This window comes from Phocoena sinus, chromosome 1 (genome assembly GCF_008692025.1).
Source record: "Phocoena sinus isolate mPhoSin1 chromosome 1, mPhoSin1.pri, whole genome shotgun sequence".
NCBI lineage: Eukaryota > Metazoa > Chordata > Mammalia > Artiodactyla > Phocoenidae > Phocoena > Phocoena sinus.
The window spans coordinates 173,157,443-173,185,151 of record NC_045763.1 but is presented as its reverse complement, the minus strand read 5'-3'; the positions used below and the strand labels follow the sequence as shown (position 1 = coordinate 173,185,151).

Genomic DNA, 27,709 nt, shown 5'->3' with positions numbered 1-27,709 from the left:
TTAAAGCTATAATCACTGATGACTCAGTTTTGAACAGTCTAGCAAGCATCACTATTCTTTATATATTCAGCTAAATCAATAAACGTATATACATTTATGTGATTAATCTTCCAAAAAACTATTATATTATGCATGCTGCATTGTAAACTATTTCTCAAATTTGCCATGGTCATTTTCCATATCAACAGATACTTTCCTGCATCATTACTTATATTGTTTCAATAATATTCAGAAGAATATGTTTATGGTATTTTTCTTAGCAATCTATTGACGAGCAATATATTTTTTCCAATTTTGCTATTATAAATACCCCAAAACAAAACAATTATTCAATATTTACTGAGGATCTGACTTGGCCTTATCCAATGACTGACTTCTATGGTCACGCATTTAGCCTCATCATAACAACTAGTGCTTTAAAATTTCAATACCAAACATCATACACTCTGACCACCATATTGTATGTTTCTAGCAAATGCTCTCCGTTGCTCTGGCTGCAATAATCCTTAATTCATGAAGCTAACACTGGAGGAAAAACAGACCCATTCTGACTTGTGTTGCTTCATACTCATGATCAGAAACCAGAGTAGGCTCGTAACACCATCTAATATATTCTTCTTCCTTGGTTCATTTTCTTTCCTCTGCTCCTAGACAACTTTCATACTTTGATTTGCTTAAATCTTCACAACCTCCTACCTGAGCTTCAATCTTAGCTAAAGAGCTGGGCTCTCCCTTCACCCAGAAAATGGAAGCAATCAGAAAAGATGTTTTATAAGTTTCTACCACATCAGTGCTCTGGGTCATCAATGGCCTTATACCATCTTCTTTCCAGTTACTGTGAATTTACTGTTTAAGCTCTACCTTTGCACAAGATTCCATCTCCACTTGCCTACTCCAGGGCCTTGCTCCTACAGCTTGTATTCTTGCCCTCTCCCTTGCATCATCCCTTTTTTCCACTGTACTGGAGCATACACATCAGTATACAGATATTATTTTATATTTTTCTCTTTTACAAACAAAACAAAGCTAACAAAAACAAACCAAAACAACAAGAATCACATTGCCCAATTTCTCTTCTTGACAGAATAGGAAAATTCTTTAGTTGCTATCTCAAGTTCCTCTTCCCCACTTCTTCCTCCAATCAAATTTCTTCCTGCACTACTCCTGAATTGCTCTTGCCAAAGTTGCCAATGATCCCCAAGAAGCTAAATTTGGTAGCTCTTTCACAATTCTCATCCTACTTGATTGTCACAGGGAATTACTTTTTGCTTCTTAAAATACTTTTCCCCATGGCATCCAAGATGCCACATCAACTGACTTTCCCTCTTTCGTTTTGGAAACCTCTCACTGCATTTTTCACATTTTTCTCATTAACCTACTTTCTAAATGTCAGATGACCCAGAATTTAATCCTTAGGTGATTTAACCAGCATTATGGTTTTAATACAATTCATTTGCTAATGACCTGCATATGCATATCTCTAAGCCAGACCTTTCCCTAATTTCCAGTTATATTTAACTGCCTATTTCAATACCTCACACACATCACATACAAAACTGAGATCCTGGTACTCCAAACTCGCAATCCAGCTCCTGTAGTTATTGCATCTCAGTTAATGCCAACTACATTATTCCAATTGCTTAGGCCAAAATATTTCTTATCATCTTTGATTCCTTTCCTTCTTTCACTCCCTAGACCTAGTGAACAGTAAATCCAGATGATGATATCCTAACAAGAGGTGTCTGGAATTTGACCATTTTCACTCTTCACGCTGTCCTCACTCTAGAAACCAGTCTCTTGACTACACTGTTGCAGTGGCCATTTATCCAGTCTTCTGTCTCAGCCCCCCAATTCTCAAAACATCTACCAGAATTTCAGCATATAACTCAGGAACGGGATCATGTTTTTGTTTTCTTTAAACATTCTCATGGCTTTATATATCTCTGATGGTAATAAACACAGTATTTAAGACATCCTGCATGATCTATCACCACATCGATCTTGTCTCCTATTATTTCCACCCTTGCTCTTTCTACTTCAGCCACCCCAGCCTGTTCCTCAGTGCTCCGTGAGCACACAGGTGTGCTGCTGTCTTAAGGGCCTTTTTATTACAAATCTTTACTCAAAAATTTACCTTCTCAGTTAGGTCATCCACACTCACTCTATCAATAATTCCACACACATCCCTAACTTGTATAATCACTCTTTCATAATTTCTGAATCTTTATCCCTTGTCACTAATATATGTAGTCTGTATTATTCATATTTTTGTGTGTATGTCTTCAATAGAAATTGTTTTTCTGTTTCATTTACAACTGCATCCTGAGCACTGGAAACCCTGCTACACACATAGCAAGTATGCAGTTAATATTTTGAGTGAATAAATGGATGTTTCTTGCATTCGTTCCATCTTACTTTATAGCAATGTTTCCTTATCATTTGCCCTAGAAACTAACATCTCAGCTTTGCCAGAGAAGAAGAGTTGGTAAGGGATATACCCAGGCAGCTTTATATGGATGGTGAGAAATATAAATTCTATAACAAATATAAAACCTTAAGGAATTGGTGTGTTATGGTCTTGGAGCTTGAATGATGGGTCACCCAAGGCAATAACAAATGTCAATATAAAACAGTAGGTATCAATGAACACTCTACAGAGATATTAACACATGAAAATCCAGAAGAGGACCTACTGAGTTAGAGACAATATTTCTGAGCTGAAGAGATGAACACAAAAGTGTAGGGTGGGAAAATAAAAAATGAATGGTTACATGATACTATTTTTGATGTCTTTTTATTTTCTGAGTAGGTCATGCTGCCTAGAGTTGGCTTGGTTAAATTACCGGGGAAGTCATATATACCATGGAACAGAGACCATTCTTACAGTAGGAATATTTTTACTCTTATTTGTTTTTTAGTACCTAGACCTTTTTTTACATTCGATTAATATAGCATTAGGCTAAGGAGAAGAGTCAAACACAGGCAAATGGAAAGTTCATTTTCTACATCTGGAAGACATTTTCCATGTGTGCAGGAGAGAAATAAGGAGAAACAAGTAAGAAGGGTTGTAATCTTCCTATAAAAAGAGAGATAGAAATTTACATCCTGCTTTTTCCTTAGCACACACATTGACAATGAAGAGCGAATAATAAGACACTTTCTTTTTAAAGTAGAATTCATGTTGGAGCATAGAAGGTTATTTAGAATATATTACAAAGTTGCCAGATGTCAGGACTCTTAGATAAGACTTGATTCAATACCAATAGTGTAGTTTTGGTTTACTGAACAGGAGAGTGCCTACAGTAAAGTGATTTTATGAAGACAGACTGATTTGACAAGAACCATTAGTAAAGAAGGCAGGAAGAACAGAAAATGTGGTCATCAAAGGCATAGGATTCAGCAAAAAGAACGTTGACTGCAGTGTGAAACAGAAGATGTACTGAGGAACAGAGAGAAGGAGGAACCAATTTAACTTAGTGATTAGCTCATTGTGGGACAAGCAGAATCAGTACTAGATAAGTTGAATCTTAAGTAACTAAACAAAATGCAAGATACTTTGGTTTGGTTTGTTATTGTTAGAGAAACTATTAACAGTAAGAATGTTAAAAATGAGAATGTATACAAAGCACACTCACATACACGTCATCACATTTCAAAATAGTCCTTGATTTAGTTCTATATTCCAATGTGTTTTTTAATGCAACACAATTTTTAAAGAAATAGTAATATTGTTTGTGTAATGATGTATGCTTGAATTGTTTTGTTTCTCTGAAAGAGAATAAATACCCATGATTATTCTCAAATTTACTGATTACATTTTAATGTCTTTGATCAAATTGTAAAAAGACATTTAGAAACTTAAGTGTCTTCCAAGAAAAAGTTTTAAGTCAAAGTCTGGCGCATTCAATGCTTCCTAGTGAATAGAAAATAATACCTAGAGTTGATTGCTTTTTGTTCCACGTAAAAGATGCCCTTTTCTCATCAGTAACTTCCTTCTAAATTACTGTTGATTAAAAAGTTTCCCAAGGAGTAGTCATCATGGTCTCCACAAATCTATTACCATCTTCCTATCTTTTTGAAGATATTTGTTTTCTATTAAGTAAATCACAGAAAAATATATTTAAAATGCCACTTTTTTTCAATCCTCTGTGCATAGTTTACCTAGAGTTGTAAAATCAGCCAATACACCCAATTCCCAGTCAATATCTAAAATGGCCAGAATGGATTTCCTATAAATATTAACAAAATTATAAACACAGCCCAGTAATTTTTGAGAACATATCTTTAGTAAAACTAAGAATATTTACTGTTCTTGAGATAAGAATGTTGAGCTATGTGCAAAGTATGTGAAATGCATTATCTCATCACTCTTCACAGTGCTACTGCTCCATTCCCCTCCCATCAGGGCACAGATGTCTCTTTTCTTGTAGAAGAGCTTTAGGGCTTCATGGTGCCTCTACCTAAAACTATCTTCTCTAGGAACTTTGCTTAATGGGTTCCATTCCATGTTTCAGGTAGCAGATTAAATGTCACATCCCTAAAGAGGTCACAAACATTCACACTACTTAAACCCTACAAGTCCACGTGAATTATTTAACAGGTCACACATTCAATTATTTTATTAAATGAATTACAGTGCATGTTTTATACATGATTATATTTTCCACTTTCTTATTATTTTTATTAGTAAGAGAGGTGTCCCCTTGAGGGTACACATATAAAAATGCCCAATGTATTATTTTAGGCTCTATCTGCAAGGATTATTTAAATATTTTTACTGAAAGGTGGATATATACCTAATACTAAAATTCACTTTAGTATTTCTACTTTGATCATATTTAAATGAAATATCATTCATTCATTATAAAACATTCTATAAATTTATATTTTAATACGAAGTTTCTAATGCAATGGTTTGTTTCTCCATTTGGGGGCTGTGAGATTTTGCCTTTTTTTTTTTTTTTTTTTTCTGTTCCTAGACACAGATTTCAAGCTACATATTACCAACTACTCCATAAAAGTTTCATTTCAAAGTATGCCCTGGCTTAGAATTATATTTAGAATTATATACAACTCATGGAAGTTTATTTCTACTTTCAGAAAAAAGTCATCAAAAGATTTATTTTTAATTACAGTAAGTTTTAAATTTTATTTTAAGATTAGGGTATTATTTAATTTTAAAACGCATTGAAATGCATACACTGTTCCTAATAATGCCATTACAAACCATCCCAAGTTTATGCCATAAAACAATGTTTTTACTGTGTTCAAGGGTGTGTGAGTCAGGGAGCTTGACAGGGCACAGCAGGGATGGCTTGTCTCTGCTCCATCAGCACCAGGGGTGACTAGAAAGACTGGAGGCTGGAGCCATCCGGAGGCTTCTTCACTCACATATCTAGTGCCTTGATTAGGATGGCTCTAAGGGCTTAGCCAACTGTGGCTTCGGCTCACCCAATCATATGGTTTGGTTCCAAGACTGAGTACTGAGAGTAAATGTCTCCAAAGCCAGTACTTCAAAAGATCCAGGAGAAAAGTGCAGTCTTTTATGACCTCGTTTCAGAAGTCACATACCATCACTTGTGCCATCCTCTATTGTTTGAAGCAGTCACAAGCCTGCCCAATTCTAAAAGGTGGGGACATAAACACCCTCTTTTTTTGTGGTAAGAACACTTAACATGAGATCTACCCTTTTAACAATTTTTAAGTACACACTGCAGAATTGTTAAGTACAGGCACAATGCTGCACAGCAGATCTCTGACAAGTATTCATCTTGTATAAGTGAAACTATACCATTTGAACAGAAACTCCCCGTTTTCCCCTCCCTTCAGCCCTTGGCAATCACCATCCTACGCTCTGCTCTATGAGTTTGACTACTTTTTAAAAAATTTTTATTTTATATTGGAGCATAGTTGATTAACAATGTTGTGTTAGTTTCAGGTGTACAGTTAAGTGATTCAGTTATACATATACATGCATCTATTCTTTTTCAAATTCTTTTCCCATTTAGGTTATTACGGAATATTGAGCCCAGTTCCCTGTGCTATAGAGTAGTGCTTTGTTGGTTATCTCTTTCATGTATAGTAGTGTGTACATGTCAGTCCTAAACTCTTCATGTAAGTGGACTCAGGTAGTATTTGTCCTTCTGTGGCTGATTACTTCACAGAGCATAATGTTCTCCAGGTCCATCCATTTTATCACATACAGCAGAATTCTCTTTTTATAAGGCTAAATAATATTCCATTGTATGTGTATACCACATTTTCTTTATCTGTTCATCCATCAATGGACATTTAGGTTGTTTCCATATCTTGGCTATTATAAGTAATGCTGCAATGAGCATGGGAGGGTGGATATCTATTCATATTGATTTCAATTATTTTGGATAAATACCCAGAAGTGGGGTTACTAGATCATATGATAGTTGTATTTTTAATTTTTTGAGAAACCTCAAGATTGTTTTCCATAGAGGCTGGAGAATTTTACACTTCAAACAATAGTGTGAAGGTTCCAATTTCTCCACATCCTTGCCAACATTTGTTATCTCTCATTTTTTTTTTTTTTGATGGGCATTCTAACAGGTATGAAGTTACATATCATTGTGATTTTGATTTGCATTTCACTGACAATTAGGGATGTTGAACATCTTTCCATATACCTGTTGGCTATTTGTACCTTTTGTCTGGAGCAATGTCTATTTAAGCCATTTGCCCATTTCAAAGCAATCTTAAGAAAGAAGAACAAAGATAGAGGCATCATACTTCCTGATTTCAAAATATATTACAAAGATAGAATAATTAAAATAGTATCATACTTATATAAAAACAGACATATAGATCAAAGGAATAGAATAGAAAGCCCAGAAATATACCTACTCATTTACAGTCAACTGATCTTCAACAAGGGTTCCAAGAATACACAAAGGCAAAAGGATGGTCTCTTAAACAAATGATTTCGGAAAACTGGATATCCACATGCAACAGAATAAAATTGGACACTTATCGGACACATCTTACACCATACACAAAATGAACCCACAAATGGTTTAATTATTTCAATATGACACTTGAAACTGTAAATCTTCTAGAGGAAAACACAGGGAAAAGCTTCATGACAGTGGTTTTAACGATGCTATTTTGGACATGACATTGAAAACACAAAAATAAAAATAAACAAGTGATAGCTATATCAAACTAAAAGCTTCTGCACAGCAAAGGAAACAACAGAGTGAAATGGGAGAAAATATTTGCAAACCATATATCTGATAAGGGGTTAATATTCAAAATATATAAAGAACTCCTACAACTTAAATGGCAAAAAACCAAAATAACCACCCCCCCACCTCGATGGCAAGAATTTCAAAATATCTGTGACCATTTTAAAACCTTCACATGTATATTTTCATATGCATTCAGATACATATTCACATGCTGTGCAACTGGACTAAATTTTCTTAGATTACATTATTTCCTCGTAAGGTTTCTAGCGATAATAATTTTTATTTCTGAATTCTCTGACTGATGACAAGAAAAAGATGGAGACAATGCAGACTGTCCAATTTGTAAGTATACTCCATAAATATTCATTCTAATACAAAACAATCTTGAATTGGGTATATACTCATAGGAAAGTAACAGATGAAACATTTTCCTTCAAAATGATAGAAAAATATGTTTGGTGACACAGAATGTAATCTGTCTGAAAAAAAAACTTACTTAATATTTTATGTCACTCTCATATTCTAGGTTTATTTCTCATCTAGAGAAGAAACTTACATGTGTCTATGACTGCTCGGGACTTTATGTGAATTACATATTCTTATCTCTTAAAAGTAATTTTAAAAAATGGAATAACAATATATTTAAAAGTTTTGGAGCATCTATTTTTAAATAGAAAACAAGTGAACACAAAGCAGGTCTAACCAAATTTCACAGACACTTCACAGATAAACTTTGGTTGACATTTTTCCTCAAAATTGAGTATGTTTGAGAAACATAAGTTTTCTAGGTATCATCAAGCCTTTGACTCCACTTCGACTACACAACGGGATTAACATCTGAATCATTCTAGTGTCAGCTCTGTTGGAATTGGCTCTGCTGACTTTAAATGAATTTGCACCAGCACCTGAGCAGTGAAACCTGTCTTATTTAACAGCAAGGTATTCATGTCCTCTTGTCACGTTAAGTTGCTCTTCAGGTTTTAAACCCAACATTCTGCATTTTCCTTGGACATGTGATTATTTACTAAAAGTGAGGGCATATACGTATACATATATACACATTTTGCTTCTTTCATACTTTGCTGTATTGCTCCCAGAAAGGTGCCCCATATGAGGTGCCCTAAGATACTGTGTTCACAACACCTAGTTACTGGGAAAGTGATATAATGGACTAAAGGGTACAGTTGAATGCTTTTCTTCATCTATGTGTATCTCCAGCTTTTCTCCAATTAAGTGTCTTCAATATTTTATAGCATTATTCTGTCTCAGGAGCTAGGATTTTAAACTGAATTTCAGTTATTTTCTTCCATAACATAATTTGTTAAAATACTATAATTTTCAAATAATGTCATGGAAAAATACTTGGTTTTATAACTGAAAGGTACATCCATTTATTTTAAAATAATATACTCAATTTTAATTTTTGATAATTTTTACACTGCTAAATCAACATTGATTCTGCCTTTTAATATCATCCTTGATATCAGAAAATATTACTTACTTCAACAGTGAATCCACTTTGACTACTTAAGTTGATCCAAACTTTTCAACTGTTCTTTCTGCAGAGCCCATGGTTTCCTTTTTACTAAGAATTACTCACCAAAAATAAAAGAAAATGAAACAAACACTTGCAACACTGAAATGGATTTTGAAGGCCCAAAATGAAAAACACTGCAGCAGCCTAACAATAATTTTCTACTTCTGAAAAAAGTATAACTTCCATTTCCTGGCTTCTAAATTAAATTTTAAAAAAATTAAGATTTTTGTACTTACCTTTTTTCCCTCCTAAAATTAACTATGACTGACCTGGAAGTCAGCAATGTCACTGCCACATTCTATAAGCTGTCTCACTTACAGCTTTTTTTTTTCTATTTAAAAATTTGAAATACGAGTTGCATAGTGACAGCCAAATAAAATAATTAATTGAACTCTCACCAATCCAGTGTGATATTCAAATAAGTTTCAGCATCTTGAACTATTATGGTAGGTAGGTGACATGATGAAATATTTCAGCTGATAACAGAAAGTTATTTCTAACCTATTTGAATACATAAATTGCTTTGAGTGGGGAGCAGTAAAGACACTGCAGTTTGTCATGTTACTTTCCCAACATTTTAAATATTAACTGGTCACATAACTGTGGGTAGGAAATGATATATTCCTTCTCTAATAAAACAGATTTGGAAATCAATATAATTTCTATATTTTCAAGATTTACAGATTTGTGTTAGTAGAGAATCAATTTTAGAAAAAAAAATCACACGATTTTTTTTTCACTAAATGCATGAATCATTAATAAGGCAACATTAATTTGGGAACATTTCTTTCCCTAGAAATAATTTGTACCACTTATTTGGGGAATGCTGTCCATACTTATACAAATTTTACTATGCATAATTACATTGGGCTTGCATGTGAATCTTATAAATTTAATTTGAATTATCCTGTCAACATTATAAGTTAATCTCTCTTACCTCAATTTTTTTTTCCAATGGTGAAACTCATGTCCAGGGTGAGTACCTAACATCCTAGAAAGCACCTTCAAGTTAAGGGCAAGTCCCCAGAAAAGGGTGAAAGTATAAACAATTAACCCATAAGCACTGAAGCTGGATGATGGGATAGTGGAGGATGCTGAATGTATCTGGGAGGGGAACCAAAAGCCTTCACCACAAGAGATAAAACACAGATTCAGTCAGTTATGCCTTCTGTAATCAGGCAATATGTTCACTCAACCAAGATTTATTGGAAGCCAACTGTGCGTCAGCTACTGTACTAGGAAACCATGGATATAAGACTAAGAAATACCAGGCTTCCCTGGTGGCGCTGTGGTTGGGAGTCCGCCTGCCGATGCAAGGGACACGGGTTCGTGCCCTGGTGTGGGAAGATCCCACATGCCGCGGAGCGGCTGGGCCTGTGAGCCATGGCCGCTGAGCCTGCGCATCCGGAGCCTGTGCTCCGCAACGGGAGAGGCCACAACAGTGAGAGGCCCGCGTACCGCAAAAAAAAAAAAAAAAAAAAAAGAAATATGGTTTCTGCCCTGGAGGATTCTTCAGTGTAGTTGCGAAGACCAGACAGAGTACACAAATAATTACAATAAGATGAAGTTCTGTACTAGAAGAATCAACAGGTTTCTCTGGGGGCATAGAAAACGTGGAAAATTTCACCTTCCAACAGGCACTTTTTCTTAGATCCCAATCCTTTAGATTTCTATTTTCTTCCATGATCCCTTAACTCTTCTCTTCATATATTTTATCTGTCTAAAGAAAGTCCATCTCCTCTTAGCACACTGATTGTATTAACAACTATCTTAATTACAGTAGAGCAGAGAACCATGGAGCTTATCTCTTGAACACAATGCAGTACATACATGCATAGCTTTCCTCATCCTATGCTTTGTTTTTCTTTTCTCGTAAGATGCGAAAATCCAGCCAAACAGCACTCAAATGTTCTTCTTTTGCCTGATCTACTAGTCCTACTTCATTTAACACAGAAATGGTTCTCAAAAAGAAACTTGTAACAGACACTGTTTTCATTTATTCCCCGAATATTTAGTTGCAATGAGCAACCTCATTCATGTCCCCATATGCACCTGTGTGGGAGCTTCTTTTGTATATGCACGCAAAAGCCAAGTTTCTAGGTCTGAAGACCTGAGTCTACTTCATTTGAACAAGTCTTAAAAGATTCTTCTTCAATACACCCACCACCCCTTGCACCAGCTGTGCATGAGAATTCCCATGTCCTCACACGACTACCAACACGTGGCTTCATTCCACTGCTTATTCTGTCATTCTAATGACTTCTGTGTAATATCTCATTGATATTTCCTTTCCTTTGGTTACTAATGTGTCTATGGTTTGGAAATCCTCTTCTGTAAATTTTCTCTTCATATTTTTTGCTATTTTGATACTGAAGATCCTTTTTTTCTTGCCAGTTTACAGGAATGTCTTCAAATCCTAGATATTAGCTACTAGTTTTAAAAACTATAAGTACCTTTTCCCAATCTATAATCTATTAATGTATAGGATATGTCACTGAACAGAAAACCTTAACTTTATATAATCATAGCTATCAACATCATACCTTAGGGTAGTACTTTGAGAGTTTTAAGAAGTCCTTTCTCATCTCTGGATCACAAATATATTTTCCTATATAATGTGTGTATTAGTCAGGGTTCTCCAGAGAAACAGAACCAACAGAAGATTAGACAGATCCAGGTCTAGATCTAGATGTTTTTCCTTCATCATTCCCATTCTATACAAGTTTTATTCAAAAAAAAAAAAAATGGTGGGGGCAGACTAAGATGACCATGAAGAGTAACCATCATTACAATAAAGTATTCAATTGGACAGAATTCGGACCCAGTTCAGTTTGTGCTATCCTATCCTCTCACTACACAAGTTAAAAAAATTCACTTTCTCAGTGTGGAAGAGTACGACCACATTTACACTGAAATGGTGCCCAATACGAGATACAAAAATCCCTGATTTTTTTTTTTTTTTGTGGTACGCAGGCCTCTAACTGTTGTGGCCTCTCCCGTTGCGGAGCACAGGCTCCGGACACGCAGGCTCAGCGGCCATGGCTCACGGGTCCAGACGCTCTGCGGCACGTGGGATCTTCCCAGACCGGGGCATGAACCCGCGTCCCCTGCATCGGCAGGCGGACTCTCAACCACTGCGCCACCAGGGAAGCCCCAAATCCCTGATTTTGTCTTCTATTTATCTTTTTCTTTTTCATTCTTCTTACACTCAGCCTTAGCTTCTTCTTCTTCATGTTTTTTGAAATGTACATAAATAAATTTTTCATCATGTGTGTGCTTATTCCACACCACCAAGCAAGTCTCTGGCACCAGCTGGATGTCCCACAATTCAACTCAATTCTGATACTGTCTACCTGGAGATAGCATCAGGATCCATAGGTTAAGGGCTCAGTCCTACAGGACTGCCCCCACCCCCAGTTAAGACACCAGTCACAAGTCCATCTTGTTACCTGTGCTGACTGATTGGCTATAGATTGGAGGTTCCAATGACACCCTACACGGTTTTGATTAATTTGCTAGAGCAGCTTACAGAATTCAGGAAGACATTTTACTTAGTAGATTACTAGTTCGTTATAAAGGAATACAACGCAGGAACAGCCGTATGGAAGAGATGCATACAGCAAGATATAAGGGAAGGGGTACGGAGCTTTCATGTCCTCTTCAGGCATGCCACTCAATCAGAAAGAAGGCTTAGCCAAATATCTGGACACCCTATGATCCAATCAAATTAACACCTAAAATCAATGATCATAATATGCATTAACTGAATACTTTCACTTTCATATTTAATGTTTAAAATGAATGTAAACCTATCTTGTATATATTCTCAGGCAGAAAACAACTTGATTTTTCTCCACATAATAACCTATTTTCTGAACACCTTCTTATAAAGGAAAAAATGGGCTTTGTAAACTAAGTGACATAGGCAGCTCCAAACTATTCATACACATTGCTTTTTTCAATATAGATTTGGTAAAATAGAGTTTAGTAGTAAAATAAATATTAGAGGTCTTTTAAGGTAGTCCAGGCCTTTCTTAGATATCACAATGCATAATTGTGCTACTTTATTTTGACAATTACTCTAATGAAAAACTTAACCTTGGTTAAAGACACATTATTTAAACTGAATTTGACATGGAACACTTCCTGACGTAATGCCACTGCAGAATCAGTGATCATGGGATGCTTTTTGTAATTGGCTCTTCCAAAACAATTTTCAGAGATAATTCAGTATATTATTTTTTATTCATGATTCATACTGCTGTACACTCAGACTGATGTACACCTGGAGATATAAATTCTTCATAATTATGTATCAATAGATGTTTCTAAACTTCTTTTGACAACTTCTATATCAATATGCTAATGCCATCTCTAAATCTCTCAACTATTCTCAGATTATGTTTTTCAATTTAATATTATTATAAATATAATAATTTAGAAAGCAATATCTACTTTGGGCCAAAACTACCCAGGCCTATTTTGTCATTTATATTTCATTGAAGTAGTTTCTTTAAAAATAAATTCCCTAGATGACCTAATGTGAATATTGTTAGCGCAATAATTATGCTTTATTGTATTTTTGAAGTGGCATTGTCTAGCATAGTCATAAAGACTCAATAACTACCTTTGGATAAATTAGTGGTTATATGATAGAAACAATCAGCTATGTTTGGTAACTAAAACTACTAACCTAGGGCTTCCCTGGTGGTGCAGTGGTTGAGAGTCTGCCTGCTGATGCAGGGGACACGGGTTCGTGCCCCGGTCCGGGAGGATCCCACATGCCGCAGAGCAGCTAGGCCCGTGAGCCATGGCCGTTGAGCCTGTGCGTCCGGAGCCTGTGCTCCGCAACGGGAGAGGCCACAACAGTGAGAGGCCCGTGTACCGCAAAAAAAAAACAAACTACTAACCTAGTTGGTATAAATTTAAATAATCTAGATGGGAAAGGTTTGGTATTATAATATTGATACCCTCAGCCCTTAGTTTACTTTTCAGTCCAATGTATTATAATCAGTTTTACATTATATATCTGGAAGCTATATGACATTGCTAAAATCTGAGAAGACGAAAGCATTTTACTGGAATGTAAGTAAGTTACTTTGTCATATGTTTGCCAGTTGTGTCAACAGATTCAATTGAAACTTTTTTTTGAATCTGAACAAATCTCCTTCTCCAACTGTCACTTGCAAAAAAAATTAACTGTCTTAACATAAAAAAGTAAAAAATGATCATATAAGTGTTAAAATGACTTATTGGAACTAGAGAAATATATTAACATCATACTCTATACCAGCAGTCTCCAACCTTTTTGGTACCAGGGACCAGTTTTGTGGAAGACAATTTTTCCACCAACGGGGAAGGGGGTGATTTGAGGATGATTCAAGCACATTACATTTATTATGTACTTTATTTCTATTGTTATTACATTGTAATATACAATGAAATAATTATACAACTCACCATAAAGCAGAATCACTGGGAGCCCTGAGCTTGTTTTCACTTGCCACTCACTGATAGGGTTTTGATATGGGTCTGCAAGCAATTGATTTATTATGTTCTCTGTACAGTCAAACCTCTCTGCTAATGATGACCTGTATTTGCAGCCACTCCCCAGTGCTAGCATTACTGCCTCAGCTCCACCTAGATCATCAGGCATTAGATTCTCATAATGAGCGCACAACCTAGATCCCTTGAATGCACAGTTCACAGTAGGGTTCGCGCTCCTATGAGAAGCTAATGCTGCCGCTGATCTAACAGGAAGCAGAGCTCAGGCGGTAATGTGAGCGATGGGGAGCAGCTGTACCTACAGATGAAGCTTTGCTGGCTCACTGGCCACTCACCTCCTGCTGTGCGGCCCAGTTCCTAACAGGCCACGGACAGTTACTGGTCCATGTCCCAGGGGTTGGGGACCCCTGCTCTACACTTAGGAAATAGCCAATCACTTGTAAAAGGAAACTTCTGAGATAAAAATTCAATGTTTCTTTTTTTTTTAAATGGTTTTTCTTTTCAAAACAGTTTCAAATGACCAAAGAGGAAAAAAAATCTTATAAAACCATGGTAATTTAAGAAATGGGTAATTAAAGTTAATATGATAACACATACTTTATGTTATTCTGTATACTATACAAAGTAAACAAAATATAATAAATACAATTAATATAAAGAGTTAGACTTTTTCTGATTTCATGTATCATAAAATACAAAGTAATCAGGCATGTAGTTCTCACTTTCTTAAAATTGGAAGTTTGTTTAATATTACTCATGATTAAACTTGGGCCAAATCAGAGAAACTGGTGAAAACCAGGCTCCCAAAATTACTCACAAAGGAAATACTAGAAAGTTTCCTCAAAGTCAGGAGACCAAACTTCTCCTAATACTTAAAATTATTAATAGAAAAGGGCATTCTAAGAACCTGTACTAAAGAAAGTCTGTTTTGTTTCTAAGTTTTACCCCCAACCTGGGTATCCTGAAAATATACCTGGACGTTATTCTCAACCCATTACCTAACACTTTATTTTTTCAGGACTTGGTAGAAGGCAATAATCTGTACAGGAATTATTTTATTGTGGAATTTATTTTTCTTGTTGAAAATTTCATGATCTTTGAAGGTATAGTCTGTACTGTGTCAGACACAGGGTTAAGTGTAGTTACAGATCCAAAGATGAACAAGAGAGTAATAGCCTCAAAGAAGGTCACCACTAATTGAGAATAAAACAATATATAAACTTCATTATGGGAAAAATTGCTGAATGTTATAAAATATAATACCCACCTGCTGTTGTATCACTATCACAAATAACGCTCCACATCATCTTTATCAAATTCTACACTGTAATGTTCCTTATTACTTATTTACAACCTTAGTCAAATAAACATTGGTGTAATTCATTTGTCTTCCTTGCAAGACTCACTATGTCACTTTATTTTGTCCCTACTTAAAATAGGGACAAAGTGTCTTGTTCACTAATGTAGTCAGCACTTATTATACAGCATCTCCTGTAACAGTAACAGCTCCAACATCTTCATGCAATTACTTTATACCCCCTTTCTCACTTCACAGCCTCACATCCAATTTCCCACTTCCTTCGTTGCAAATATGATTATCTTAAACAGTATAACTCCGTTTAGCATCTCACATCCTTTGATGATTGTTGTCAGATCTTTTACTTCCACATATGTTATAAATCCATCAGTGCACTGGACATATTTTGTTCTTTTGGGCTTAAATCATTATTGATGAGAAATCAGCAAAAATTCTTCCCATTGTTCATATGTATATAATTTTTTTCCTTCTGGTTGTTTTCAAGATTTTCTCTTTATCTTAGTTTTCTACAATTTGACTAACTTTCCTTAATGTACCTGCTGATTATATTTATGCTGTTAGTGGCTGACTGAGCTACTGGAATCTAAATGTAATTTTCATAAAATTTTAAAGGTTTTAGTCTTTTTCTTCAAATTTTTTCTGTCCCAATTAGTTTATTGTTTGATCTTGTTCCACTCAGGTCCCCAGAAACTTGGCTCATTTTTCTTCATTCTTTGTCCCTCTGTTCTTCAGACTGATAATTTCTACAGACCTGCCCTCAATTTACTGACTTTTTTATTCTGTCACCTGTAATCTGCTAAGACCATCAAATAGTTTTCTTAAAATTTTAGTTATTTCTAAACTTCTCATTATTATTGTCTCCATTTATCAGATAAGATTAGCATTTATGATTAATTCAGACTACTTTTTGCTTTAACTATTCAAAGATATTTTTAATAGATACTTTAAATCTGTATTTGTTTAGTATAACCTTTGTGTCATTTCAGGTTTGGTTTCTATTAACTGCCTTTTCATGACTATGTGTAATACGCGTTAGTACACACATATATATAATTATATAGTTATATATTTATAATTATTTCTTTGTACGATCATTGCTTTGGGGGTGAACAACAGCTTTACTGAGAAAATTTACCATATAATTTAACCATTTATCTAAATTGAACGACACAATGGTTCTTAGTATATTCTCATACTTGTGCCATCACCATACTCAATTTCAGAACATTTTCATCACCCCTAAAAGGAACCATGTACCCTTTTGCAGTCATGCTACCCATTTTCCGCCACTAATTTACTTTTATCCTCTATAGATTTGCTTATTCTAGACATTTCATATAAATGAAATCATAAAATATGTGGTCTTTTGTGACTGGCTTTTTTCACTTAGCAAGATGTGTTCAAAGTTCATCCATGTTGTAGCATGTATCAGTACTTCATTTTTTTTAGTACTTAAAAGGAAGATATTATTAATATTTATTTTGTCAAATAGTCATTAAAAATGCCCCCAAGCTCCTATTATGTAACTCTTAATCTTATTGAGACATTTTAACACACAAAAAAAGAACATAATCCCTAATGAAGGGTTGCTACACATTGATTAAATTTAGCCACATGAAAAACAGCATTTCTTTCTTACTATGGGTCATTAAAAAATTCTGGTGACTTACTTTTTTGTCTGATATCTTCAGCAAAAAGGGTATAGCCCAACAAAGGCAACTTTTTGCTTCCCTTGTAGGAACTTAGGTGACATGGGAAAACCTTATGGCTGTTCAGAAGTGTGGGTCTCCCCTCTCCTCATCTGTAAAAGACAAGTTGGACCAGATGATTTACCTATTACTGCATTCAAAAAAAAGTATGAACACCCATTATGTGCCAGGCATTATGCTCAGCATTATGGCTTTTAAAAAACCTTCAATTTTATAGTCCTTTATCATTCAAGTCACATGTATTAGTTTGTTTTAATAGAACTGCTTTACTGACTTTTTCTAATTCCAGGCAGTGGACTAGGCTGCGGCGGCAATAAGTTCAAGGCGATGTGCTGCAGAGAAGCCAGTGGTTACGTGGGTGTTCTGGGATCAGGCTTCACAAGAGAAGTGACACTTGAGAAGGGTATGCCAGCCAGGACAAGATATCTCAAAGCTGAATGGGAATCCAGGCGGCTGAGTGTAAATCACATGTGTAGGAAGGGGATTTTTACCTCTGAGATGAGCTGCTTGGCTGGGCTTTTTCAGCAGAGAAACGACGGTGAACCTCATCCGGTCTGCCGCACCAAGGATAAGAATGGCATGTCCAAGGAAGGGACCCCAGCAAAAGTCCCAGGATTAAGGTGTAGCACTACAGGCAGGAAGGAGGGACCGGGTTCCAGGCAGTTTTAAAGCAGAAACACTTGCAAAATTCAAACACCACCTGCACGAGCTCCATCAAAGATCTGACTTCTTTTTCCTGTAGCTGTGAGCCCGTTTCTTCCCATCATCCCACCGTCACACCTCCTTTGTCTGACCTTCTTAGGTCAAGGAACGTCATCGGGGTTCGACATCGGCCCTCGGGTTCCGGACTTTTCCTTCTGCACAACCGAGTCAGCCAACCAACCGCGTCCTCCCGTCACCTGAGATCCCGGGTGATCGCTCTCGCGAGTCCAGAGGCGCTAATCACGCAGGCGCACTGACCCCAGTCTCCCTTAATATGCCATGAGAACAATGAATATGCCATTGCAGATTTTCTTTATTCATGAGTTTATGGATATCTGGATTGTTTCCACTTCATGACTGTTATGAATAATGTTTTCTTGAACCTCCATGTGTAAGTTTCTGTGAACATGTTCTTATTTCTCTCCAGTAGACACCTAGGAGTGGTATTGCTAGATTGTATGGTAACTGTTTTTTTTGGGGGGGGATTGGGGTTTTTTTTAGTTTTGGTTTTTTGTTGTTGTCGTTTGAGGAATTGCCAAGCTGTTTTTCAGAGAGACTGCATTATTCTGCATTCCCACCAGCAATGTATAAGAGTTTTAATTTCTCCATATCTTCATTTGTTGTCTTTTTGATCATAGCCATTATAGTGGGTGTGAAGTTGTGTCTCACTATAGTTTTGGTTTGTGTTTCCCTGACGGCTAGTGATGTTGAGCATCTTTTCATGTGCTTATTGCCATTTGTATGGTTTTTTTTCTTTTGAAAAATATCTATTCATAACCTTTGCTTATGTTTTAAATGAGTGTTTTGCCTTTTCATTAAGTTGCAAGAGTTCTTTGTATATTCTGGATATAAGTTTCTCATCAGAAATAGATTTTTAATATTTTCTTCCATTCAGTGGATTGTCTTTTCACTTTCTTCATGGGATGTTTTGAGGCATAGAAATGTTTAATTTTGATTAAGTCCAGTATATCTGTTTTTTTTCTTGTGATACTTGTGCTTTTGGTGTCATATCTAAGAAACCATTGTCTACTGCAAGGTTGTGAATGTTTACACCTATGTTTTCCCTTAAGTATTATATATTTTTAATGTACATCTAGGTCTTTGATCCATTTTGAATTAATTTTTGTATTTGATGTGAGGTAGGAGTCTAACTTTGTTCTTTCATGTGTAGTTATCCAGTTGTCCCAGCATTATTTGTGAAAAAGACTATCCTTACCTCACCGAATCATCTCGGCACTTTTATTGACGGTAGTTTTTGTTTTGTTTTGTTATTAAATTCTGGACATTTTGGATACTATCTTGTAAAAATGCAGAATTCTCTTTCTGAAAATTTTAATTTTAGCTGGCAGTTTAATTACTTCTGGGTCCCCTTGAATTTATTTAGACTTGTTTTACACTTTGTTGATGTAGACTCAAGGGAGGCCCAAGGTGTTTCCCAGGCCCAATAGGTTGGCAATACTTAAATTCCATGTCCTATCTTCCCTAAGGATTTTTTTCAGACTTGGATTTCAGCTTTGTCAGGATGTCATTATTTTGAGGCCTTTCTGGCATCTCAGCTTACATGTTAAGGAGATCTCTCCAATGGCAAGGCCAGATGTCACCAGACACTGTGCCTTTCTCCGTGACCAGCACTGCTCCATTGCTACTCAACCCTGTAGAGGTTGGTATCCCATTAGACTTGAGTGGTCCCATTTTGTGCACATATATCCCAACCCTTGTACACTGGCAGGTGTCTCACCCTGACCAATGGCATTCCTTCTGCACAGAACTGCCCTTCCTGATGCTTTGTCCAACAGGTTCCAGCCACTTCATTCTAATCACTTTCTACTCAGCTTTGTGGGATTGTGTGCTTTGTTGGGACCCCAGCTCCAAGCTGTGGTTCATTGGGAAATTGTCCGCAGGCACTAAGCTGGGAATTTATGGGGCTAAATTGAATTTCCCTTTATGTAAGACTCACAGCTATGTATTGCCTGTTGCCCATTACCTGAAAACAGCTGTCCTCTCTTATCATTCTTTATAATGGAAGGGCTAGTCTGGGTACCAGTTACTCCATTATGGCTATTTAACGCAGGCTTTTAAAAAACTACTTTACAATGGGAATATATTTGTTTTATTTTACTAAATACTCAGAATCACAAAATAATATTACTTATCCTGAGTATCATTTGTGAAAAATAATGAAATTGTCTACCATATGTTTAGTACCCTGGAATTTTTTAATAATACTTCATTGAAAAGAGGGCTTAGTACATTTTGTAAAATTCTAAGAGAGACTGATAATTCTGAAGTGGCCTTAAGAATTACAGTGTAACTCTTTCAATAGCAAAAATCTAAGGAAAATTGAAAAAAAAAATGCCGTCTATAAATCAGCTGAATGCAATTCAAATTACTAGAAATAACTTTCTAAAGAGTGCAAATAATACTGTTACAAGAATCATAATGAAGGGGAAATTATTCTAAAGAAGTAGAGTGCTTAGCTGGAGGAGATAATTAGGTAATGAATGGTTAATTGGTAGAGTATGAAGTTGGTGTGTAGGTATATCAAAGTAGATTAAAAAGTCTCAAGAGAGACAAAGCAAAGGAGAAAGCAATTTAGTGTATTAACCAGTATCCTCCCTCCACAACTCTTAGACATATGTAAGAGCATAATCTTTTAGGGAGAAAACTGATAGCATTCATTTATTCACTAAATGGAGAAAACTATGAAAATTATTTGGAAGCATTAAAATTATGAAAATTATGGCATTGAGAAATTAATTAAATAGCTATATAATTTAAGTTGACTCTCAGATCTTTAATACATAACACTAAATCTTTTAAAGTAAAAGACTAGCACCCTGAGGTTAAAAAGTTAGCACTAAAGAAAACAGAACTACTCAACACAGGCAACCAGAAGATTCCCGTAGACTAAACACATAGGTATACAGCAGGCCACTACTGTGCTCCCCAAGTGCTGGACTGCGGTAGAAACAGCACATTGTCTAGTAGAAGAAAAACATGTCCTCTTCCAGTAATTCCTTGGTGTAGTATTTTCTTATTTATGACACACAATAAGTGGTCATTTGAAATTCTGCTTGCTGAGAAATGATCTCTGATCTCCCACAGACTTTAGTTTCTCTGAACTCTTTTAAGTGCAACTCTTTTGCACTCTTTTAGTTTCTCTGAACCCTTTTAAGTTCCTGATCAGATCTCCAGGCCTTGTCTAAAAAACAAGACAGCCTGTTTGTAGGGTTGTCAGAAAAAATGCAAGCAGCCCAGTTAAACTGTATTTCAGGTAAACAACTTATGGGGGGAGGGTATAAGCATGTGCTAAATATTACATGTGACACACTTCTGCTATAGTGATTGCATTATTCATTGTTTATCTCAAGTTCAAATTTCACTGCATGTCCTGTACTTTTATTTATTAAATCTGGCAAATCTACCTGTTCAGTAAACGCATGCCAGCTTGGTTGGCAGTGGCACCTGGAGGTTGAGATTGTAGCCTCAGAGTCTGGGAGACTTAGGTCCTTATATAAGAACTGCCTCCAGTTGACCTTGTTGGGTATGATTTATTTTTTCAACTGTAAAAGGGCATAATTATAGTATATTTAATATTCTTGTTGGAAGGATTCAAAGAATTTTTTTTAAAGTGACAGGACAACAATGCCAAGGTCTTACAAATAGTAAGCCCTCAATAAATATAAGCTATTTATTTAATAATGTTATTATTTTTCATTCAAAGAGAATGAGACTTAGAGTATGTATATATATTTCCAATATTCAAAGATCGTTTCCTCAACATACTACTTCTCTATTAAGATATTCTGAAGTTCCCTTTTACCATCATATTTCATTCAAAACCTCTCAAAATTCTTAATACCTATGAACAATTTGAGCCATTTGGATCAAATAACCTTCTCAAAGCTGTGAAGATCAACAAACTAGGTCCATTATTTTCCTCTCTATTCTTCATGTAACTTTACTAAACTGTTTGCATAAATCAATGTGTAACCTACAAATATTAATAATTCATATGGAAATGAGATTTTAATTCTGAATATTATTATTAGAGCCTATAGAAAGATAACTATGTGAACTATGCTATACAATTTAGGAGAATAAAAGGTTAAAACTATAAAAATAAGTGTTTCACTTTATACACATTTATGTAAAACGTGTAGGATAAGCGTAGGATACAGAAAAATGGATGTAACATTAAGCTAGTTTAGAAAAAATTCAATCATCCGCCCAGTCCTCACATCCTATAGCTAATTTAAACTAAACACATTTATACATATCTGGCTTCAGACTTCAGAGTTGAAGTGTGTGGGCTCTAATTGCATCCTGGCAGTTATTTGCTAGAAGTTTAAGCAGGAGAGCTTTGAAATCTTTTTCAAATACTGTTTATATATTAACTAGCTCAACATGTAATGTGATTAAACCAGTGAGTCTACAAATCAGTCTCAAGGGAAGAACATTCTTTGCACATCTGTGAAATTATTTTTCAATCATTTTAAATTTTATTTAAAATTAAAGAGGTGTCCTGAGAGTCCCCATTTATTCTTTTTTTTTTTTTTTTTTTTTTTTTTTTGCGGTATGCGGGCCTCTCACTGTTGTGGCCTCCCCCATTCCGGAGCACAGGCTCCGGACACGCAGGCCCAACGGCCACGGCTCACAGGCCCAGCCACTCCGCGGCATGCGGGATCCTCCCGGACCGGGGCACGAACCCGTGTCCCCTGCATCGGCAGGCGGACTCTCAACCACTGCGCCACCAGGGAAGCCCCCCCATTTATTCTTTTATTTCTTCCTATTGCCATCTCAGTCTGCATGTCAAGGCCATGCTTCTCTTTTGGTTGTTAATCAGTTTCATTTTGAAATGTCAGGATCAGACAGAATTCAGTGTGTCTGAAACCAATTCACTCTTCCTGTGAAATGGAACACTTTTCCTGAACGTCCAGTTTATGTGCTTTGCCATTACCTAGGATCAAATGTAATTTCTGTTGCATTCTTCATTACAGTGTACAATCAGTTGTCATGTCTTGTCAATTCTTCCCTCCGACTGTCTATTGTATGTGTAGCTCTAGTTGCCCACAATACACACATAAAGACACACACGCACACTTTCTATACCCATTCTTCACTTCTGGTCTGAGTAACCATTAATTTTAAATGGTTTAGAAGCTTTCTAATTGCTTCTATCTCTCCCCTTTAATTTATCCTGAATGTAACTATCAGATTAACCTAATAAGGTAACACTTTCTTCATGATTTTTTTCTTATTCATACCAAAGCAATGGTGTCCAGTTAACATTGACCATTTTACATTACGATTCAGGTATGGTTTCTAATCAATAATTTTCTACATCACGAATCCAATTGTTAGTCATCCCATTTTGTCCCTTTGCATTTCGTATTGTAAATATTGAGTTCTTAGATAAGCTTTTTACCCTGAGTGGTCATGAATGCAATTTCAACTTTTGGCTTTGAAAACTATAAGCCCTACTAATTACTAAAAGAAATCTGAAGATACAGAAAACTCCCCCTTCTCTCATAGAACTCAGGAAAGCAATTACTATCTTGTTATCATAAAAGTATCCTTCCCAAGTGTTATTTTTTAAGAATTAAGCCTTATAAGACACATGGGCCTTAGGTATCGCTGCTATATGCATGCCAATTCTGATTCTGCCCTCGCACTAGCAATTTCACTTGATAGAATATGTAGTTATGTTCACCACAAGGCATATTTAAGAACACTATTTCTAGGAGCCCAAACTGCAAATGACCCAAAGATCTATCAATTATAGAACAGATACACCATACTATATTAAGATAACAGAATACTATAGAACAAGAGTGAAGAATTAGAAAAGCAGCCGGCTACCCCCGCCTCCTTCCGACTGATCCGTGCTGTCCCGCTGCTGCGCCGGCTCGGCCGCCCGAGAGACGAAGCACCGCTGCCGCCGCCACCGAGCGGGTCCCGGGCCGTGGCCGGGCCGGCCCCGCCCCCCAGGCCCCCCAGAACTGAGCAGGGGGCGGGGAAGTGAGCAATGGCCTGAGAGGTCCCAAGCCCCCAGGCCCCGCCGCCATGAAGTTGAACCAGCGCAGCCTGGCCTTCCACGCCACCTGCGACGCCCCGGCCGACAACGCGGGCTTCCAGTACAAGAAGGGCGGCCGGCATGCGGCCCACCACCGCCGCTGGTCTGTACCGCGCGGCACCATGCTCTTCTGCTTCGGGGACGCGGCCGGCCGTGAGCCCGTGGGAGTCATCATCCTGGAGGGCTGCACCGTGGAGCTGGTGGAGGCGGCCGAGGAGTTCGCCTTCGCCGTGCGCTTCGCTGGGGCCCGGGCCCACACCTACGTGCTGGAGGCCGAGAGCCAGGCCGCCATGGAGGGCTGGGTGAAGGCGCTGTCGCGGGCCAGCTTCGACTACCTGCGGCTGGTGGTGCGCGAGCTGGGACACCGGTTGGCGGCCGCGCGCGCAGGCGGCCCACTCCCGCCCCGCCGACCCCACGCGCTCCCGCCCAAGGAGGACGGCTGTGCCTTGTGGAGCGCGGAGATCCCCGCCCCCGCCGCCGCCCCCAGATCCCTGCCCGGTCCCGAGCCCCCGCCACTACCGCCCTGCCGGCGGGCCTCGGCGCCCAGCGGGCCTCTCGACTCGGCCTCCTTCGCCCAGCTGCACGAGTGGTACGGGCAGGAGGTCAGGGCGCTGAGGGGCCAGTGGCTCCGCAGCCAGGCCCAGCCCTGAGGAAAGGGCTGAGGGCCGGAACCAAGGGGAAGCGGTCAAGGCCAGCCTTGAGGCCAGCACTGGTCCTGGTTCTGGTGCCACTCCAGCCCCAGGCCCTGCTCTGACAGGCCCATCCCTGAGACACGGGGACCTGGTCCTGAGGGCGGTCGCAGTCGGCGTAAGCCCTGCGGTCCCTGCCTGGTCTGCTCTCGCGGACTCAGGCTCGGAGAAGATGCTGGATTCTGAGGGGTGCTTTGGGACCTCTGTCATTCAGAGAAAGCCCAGCCTTGAGGAGGCCATCGTGCCTGATCCTCAGGAGAATCCAGGCCCTGGGTGATCCTCAAGCAGCCGGAGGGCTGGTTTTGTGGGAACTGTAGCCCCCAACCCAGCCCTGCAGGTGCCTCGGTCGCCTGTCCCGAATCACCTAGCCGAGGCTTGTTGCTGGCAACAGGCGTCCACTGGGGCAGCTGGGACCTGTGAAGGTCTGTGGCCTGGAAGGCACATGCGCAGTTAGCGCTGGTCCAGAGGCTCCAGACTGGGCCTCACGCGGACAGGAGGCTGGGCTGTGCTACACCACACCTGGGCCTGACCCTGTGGCTCCAAGGCCCGCTGGAGGAACTGCCTGGCTGCCGCCTGCCTGCCTCCATAAGCGTGGGCTTTCATGTGTGCCCAGCACCGTGGGATGGCCGGGTCCCCGGGGCTCCCGGCCCGGAGTGAAGCCGAGGCAGCACTTTCCCCGGGGCCTCAGCCAGGCCTTGCGGTGGTGCTCCTGGGACCGTAGCGGCCCTCTGGCCTCGGGCTACGACTGTGCTCCTGTGGCAGCCCTCACGCTCTCCCAGCACCGCTTAGCCACATCCTCTGCCTTTTCCCGAAGCCAGCCTGGGGCGGGGCCTCTCGGGAGCTCGCCTGACCTTGTCCAGTCCTGGGCTGGGCAGCTGTGGCCTGAGCTGACTTTCCAGCAGCTTCCCCTAGGGAGGAGGGGCCGTGAGTCAGCTCAAAGCCGTATTTGGCTTCCAGAACCCTCTCCCTCCATCACAGACCCTCTCTGAGCTCGCAGAGTCAACCCCCTTCTCGCCCACAATATTCCAAGAGGGAGACCAGGTCTCGCTTTGCTTCAAGACCAGCTTCTGTTTTTCACTGACTACAGTGGCCGTTCTTCATCCAGGGAGAATCTCGAGGGGCTGGAACACCCCCGGCCCTCAAGCTGGGTCATGTTTACAGTCCTCAGTGCCCCCAAATTGGGACCCCCTGAGGACACCCCTGCCCTAATCTTTATTTCCCCAGAGGCTCCCTCTTGGTGACAGACAGACTCGGCCCTTAGCCCCTTCCTGCTGCCTTTGGAGTCCTTGGGGTTTGGGGAAGAATGGGGGGCTGTCTGTGTGTCTGCAATCACCAGCTCACTGCTGGCCCAGTTGACTGGGGCTTCAGTTTTAATTTAAATACTTAGGGTGTTTTTATCCTAGCAACAAAGCTTGGTGTTTTCACTGCTTTTGTCCCTTGTTGGCTGGTGGGAAGGGATAGGGTGCCTGGTTCTGGGTTTGGCCAGTGAGGGAGCGGGGGATAGTTGGCACTGGCCCCAGGGAGAGGGCAAGGAGCCTTGGCTGGAGACACAGGAACCTCAAGAATCTCACCCGGTTCTTTGCCTTCTCCCTGGCAAGCCCTGCTCTCCTGCAGGTGCCTCTAGGGGTCTTGGTACGCTTTCCATGCCCCTCTTCCCCAAGTCCTCAGTGGTGGGGATGGGGATGGCAGCTCTGGTCCACAGGCTTTGGGTCTCAGGGGGCGTTAGGAACTGCCCAGTGCCCATGTCCTGGCCAGACCTAGCTGGTGTGGTGAGGTGTTGGCCCCAGTCCTGGTGTAGGTTTACAAGCACTAAAGCTACAATCTCCCCCCACCCACCCCCAAAGCACAACCTGCGGTGAGGCTGCCTCCGGAGTTGGGTGGGGGAGAGGTATCAGGCAGCCTGGGAGAGGGATATAAAGGCTAAAATAGAATAAAGTTTTATCAAGTAAAAGAAAAAAAAAAACAACAGGATGGATTTCCATGATTCCGTTTATAAAAGCTCAAAAACAGGCAAAACCAAGCTATAGTTTTAGAAGTGGGAATAATGGTTACCCTTGCTGGCGTGGGGTCGGAGGGCTGGGGGAATAGTAGATACTAGATGTGACTTAGAGGCGGGTGATGCAGATTGCCCTCTTGGCCCCAATTTCAACAACCTGATTTTCATATTGATTATTTCTTCCCTCTAAGCGCATTGATACCTACTCTTCCATCAATTGGTGACACTTCACACCTTCTTCTACCTTGGGTTTGATGTGTTCAGATCAGATTTTTAAACAGGACACTTTAGAAGAGGAATATTCCCAATATTCCCAGATATTCAGAATTAACACATACACAATTCTTCTTTGCCTTGTCTTATCCCTCCATATGGTCATACATATCTATACATGTGTAGATTGATTGCATCAATGTATATTATTGTACACCTATAATTTGAAAAGCACTGAACACAGTACTTGGAATACAAAAATGAACTCTGCATTCCCAGTCTTGTTGTATATGTGATCCTAAGGAAGCACAAAAGCATATACACTAATAGCAATTTAATGAATTATATAATAGAGGTAAGTATAAAGCTATATAGGAATGCAGACAACTCACTGAAGGAAGCTGAAGTTTATATTACATAGTTGTAAAACATTTGATAAAACTACCACCTGTGATTGTATAGATGGCAATTTGTGAACTTAATAAACCCATAGTGTGTTAAGTTTTATTGGCTATGTTTTGGCAAACTATTAGAGGAAAGATATACTCGAAAAATACTAGTTCTATTTTAAGCCAAACAGAAATGAAGTCAGGGGATGGCAGTGGGGTTGGAGCAGAGAGAATAACACATAACACAAAAACAATAAATCAGAAAACTGTGTACAGTGTAGAAAAGAATGCTGGTAGGTAGGTTTGGCTATTGGCATATGGACCTGAGTCATGTCTGTATATTTTCAAATGCCTTGAG

General features: G+C 38.9%; 1 protein-coding gene across 1 annotated transcript; it reads left to right on the top strand.

The window, feature by feature from the left end:
* Positions 1 to 24,042: 24,042 nt before the first annotated feature.
* On the top strand, positions 24,043 to 24,714 carry LOC116744094 (sesquipedalian-1-like). The gene has a single exon (XM_032613415.1). It carries the CDS (start codon positions 24,055 to 24,057, stop codon positions 24,712 to 24,714), a length of 660 nt encoding a protein of 219 aa, XP_032469306.1. The 5' UTR covers positions 24,043 to 24,054.
* Positions 24,715 to 27,709: the final 2,995 nt, after the last annotated feature.